The 3,689-nt window shown below is 40.6% G+C and overlaps 1 protein-coding gene across 1 annotated transcript in view; it reads left to right on the forward strand.

Moving 5' to 3' along the window:
- The first annotated feature begins 1,116 nt into the window (after window positions 1-1,116).
- TDRD6 (tudor domain containing 6) overlaps window positions 1,117-3,689 on the forward strand; it is a 15,554-nt gene continuing 12,981 nt past the window's right edge. The window contains exon 1 of the mRNA XM_015572161.1: window positions 1,117-1,152. Within this exon, the coding sequence (XP_015427647.1) occupies window positions 1,117-1,152 (36 nt within the window). The remainder of the gene's footprint in view (window positions 1,153-3,689) is intronic.

Consider the following 3,689-nt stretch of genomic DNA (forward strand, 5'->3'; position numbering starts at 1 on the left):
AGAATGAGAAGTTAGTGTTTAATGGGTACCTAATTTCAGCTTGGGATGATAAAAGAGTTCTGGATGTGGATAGTGGTGATGGTTGCACAACAATGTGAATGTACGTAATACCATTGAACTGTATATTTAGAAATGGTTAAAGTAAATTTTAAGTATATTTTACTAAAATTTTTTACATATAAAAAAATTTAAAGAGCATGAGTATAGTTGGAAATATATATTAGCAAATTGAATTCAGCATTATAAAAGGACACTACATCATATCTAAGTGTGGCTTATCCCAGAAATACAAGGTTAGCTCAACATTTAAAAATCAATAGTCCTGGCCAGTGTTCTCAGTGGTTAGAACATCAGCCCATGCACTGAAGGGTTGTGGGTTTGACTCTCAGTCAAGGGCACATATCTGCGTTGGTCCCTAGCCCTGCAGTTGGGGCGTATGCAGGAGGCAACCAATGGATATGTCTCACATCAAAGTATATCTCTCTTTCTCCCCTCCTCCCTCCCTCTCTTCCGCTCTCTCTCAAAATCAATGGAAAAAGTATCCTCGGGTGAGTATTTTTAAAAATTAATATAATTCACCTAATTAACAAACAAAAAAAGAATCAAGCATCTCACTAGAATATGAAAAGTACATAATACAATCCAGTACCCTTTCATGATTAAAGTTCTCAAAAAACTAGGCAAAGAAGGTAACGTTCTCAACCTGGTAGAGATCTAAGTAAGGCCTTTACGTAACATCACATTGATGAAAGACTGAAGGCTGTCTCCCTACAGGAACAGGACAAGAATATCCAGTCTCACCATTTTTATTAAAAATGTACTGCAGGTCTTAGCTATTATAATGAGGCAAGAAAGAGAAAAGGCATGTATATCAGAAAGAAAAACATAAAAACTGCCTTTATTCATAGATGATATAACTCCGCAGACAATCCCAAGGAATCTACAAAAAAGCTACTAGAAGTAATGAATCTTAACAAGGTCATAAACTAGAATGTCAATACACAACGAATATATATTGCAGTAGCAGTGAAAAATTGGAAACTAAAATTTTTAAAAAATATAATTTACAATAATATGAAAAACTTAGGGATAAATCTAACAAGATACTTGCAAGACATGTTCACTGAAAACTACAAAACATTGCTGAAGAAAGTAAAGAGCTCAATTAATGGAGAGAGAAACCATGTCCATGGATTGAAAAAAATATTGCTCACAAGTCAGTTCTCAAATTGATCTCTATCTACAATGCAATCTTAATAAAAATCCCAACAGTTTTCTTTTTTTTGGCAGAAATTGACAAGTATATTCTAAAATACATAAGGAAAAGCGAAGGCTGGGCATTCGGACCATAAAAATAAATGAGAAGAGTTCCTGCTTTCAGGAAGTTCACATTGGTAGAAGGGAGAAATAGTAAACAATTGCAAGACATGATAGGTAATATAACAGACATATGTAAAAGAAAGGGATAGGAGAATCACGTGGAAGAGAGATTTCAGCTAGATCTTGCTAGAAGTTTTTAAATCAAATGCTTTTCTTGCACCGTGATTGAGACATTAACTAGAGTACATTTGGAAAATGGAATTGAATTTTTCAAGGATGAGTTTATGGGTAAAAGTTTAGCTTTTTTTTTTTCCAGCTTCCATAGAGCATACTTTTTATTGTACAGGTATATATACAAGTGTAATTTGTGAACATTTATAGGCGTGGAGTTCAATACCAAATCTCCACAGCACCCCATACACGGCATTGTGCACTCCTGTTTTGGGTTCAGCCCAACAGGAATGAGACACAAAGTTATTGCTTTGTGAACAGAGTTTCAATGATATGGAATCTTTCGCATCAAGAACAGAGCCAAGGGTCCTAATTCCTAATACCCCATAAAAGGTTTTGTTTTGTTTAAATCTAGCATCTTCAGATACCAAATGCTGCATACAGTAGGAGGCAGATTCTATCCACTTAGCAGCTAATGGGTGGTATTGGACACAATAAAAAATTCCCTTGTTCAAAGGGGGCCTTTGAGCTTTACAAAATGTGCAGAAACAAAGCTTGCTGATGATTTTATGTTTGTTAAAAAAAAAAACCATTTTGAAACTTAACTCTTCAAATGGAATGTCCTTTGAATGACCTGTTCCTGTAAGGTACTGAAGCTTGATTTGCCTATTTATTTCACATCTTGGTGCTTTGAGTAAACTTGAAAAGTCTAGTTTTTCAGAGAAATCAAATCCATTCTTTCATTTACTAGTATTCACTAGAGGCCTGGTGTACAGATTCGTGCACCGGTGGTGTCCCTTAGCGTAGCCTGTGGGGATTGGGCCAAAACCGGCAGTCCAATGCCACCTGCCGCTCCTCCCTGCCACTCCTGCTCATCCCAGCCCCACTGTGCCTGCCACCACCGCTCAGTAGGCTTGCTGCAGCAGCCAGTCATAAGCCCTGCGTCTGGCACCTGTTGGTGAGCTGAGCAGCATTCCCGCTGTGGGAGCGCACTGACCACCAGGGGGCAGCTCCTGCATTGAACTTCTGGCCCCTGGTGGTCAGTGTGCGTCATAGCGATTGGGCAACGGTTGCTTAGGCTTTTATTTATGTAGATTATGTGAGTACTAGTATGTATTGCCTCAGCCCCAGGCTAGATTCCAGGAATGCAAGAAACAGTTCTTGCCAAAAGGAGCTTTTAAGTTGGTGGGATGACTAATTGCAACACAAGTAAGAGTGCAAAGTAAGCCCAGGGGGCTCTGGAAGTGGGGAGGCCTCTAATCTCGATAGATGGAGACACTGAGCTTCACTCCTGCAGACCAGCGTTATATGCCTTGACTTCATCTACATTCTAGCTGATGATATTTCATAATGTGACGGAGTGAGATGGAAAAGTAGGAGAAACTAAGATGAATGTGTCTAACTTTGCAAATGAACAGAAATCCAACGCAGACATCTCTGGGAGCTATTTACAGGGTCTGCACTTCTCCATGCCACTCCCTCCTTGACAAATGGAGTAGTCCAAGGATTCCCTTGGTAAGGTTTAGGTGGGGGACAAACAAGAGTTTGGCCAAGAGACCCTCTGCCCCAGGAAATACAGCAAGACTTTGAAGTCACGTTTCTTCCTTTACTCTTGACCTCCTTTTATGAGCCCAGTTCTGTCCTAGCTCTGGGAGTAAATGAAGAATATGTGCCTGAAAAGCTAGGCTGCACACAGGCAACCTAAAGAGCAAAGAAACTCCCACTGGATAGTCATGGGGAAGGGAGCACTTAAGTCTCCATATACTAGTGGTCTCATACTATTTATGTATTTATTATCCTCACCGGAGGATATTTTTTCCATTGACTTTTAGAGAGAGTGGAATGGATGGAGAGACAGAGAAACATCGATATGTCCATTGGTTGAGCCTGCAACCAAGGTACATGCCCTTGAATAGAATCTAATCTGTGACTGTTCGGTCCTTGGGCTGAAACTCTATCCACTGAGCCAAATGGGTTAGGGCTCACACTTCATTTTAACCCTTGTAACGGTTCAGGTGATCAAAGGGGTTCATAGAAGAGGCTCAGCAACTTGCTCTAGGTCACTGCAAACCCTGTCCCATGTAGGACACAAGCGCATAGGCACCCTCAGCCAGGGAGCGCCTGGAGTCCTGTGAGTGTTGGGGCCCTAACGTCCAGGAATGTGCTGTTGGGGAGTCACCTGTGCCTTCCCTCCCCCC

This window comes from Myotis davidii, unplaced genomic scaffold, assembly GCF_000327345.1.
Source record: "Myotis davidii unplaced genomic scaffold, ASM32734v1 scaffold167, whole genome shotgun sequence".
Taxonomy (NCBI): domain Eukaryota; kingdom Metazoa; phylum Chordata; class Mammalia; order Chiroptera; family Vespertilionidae; genus Myotis; species Myotis davidii.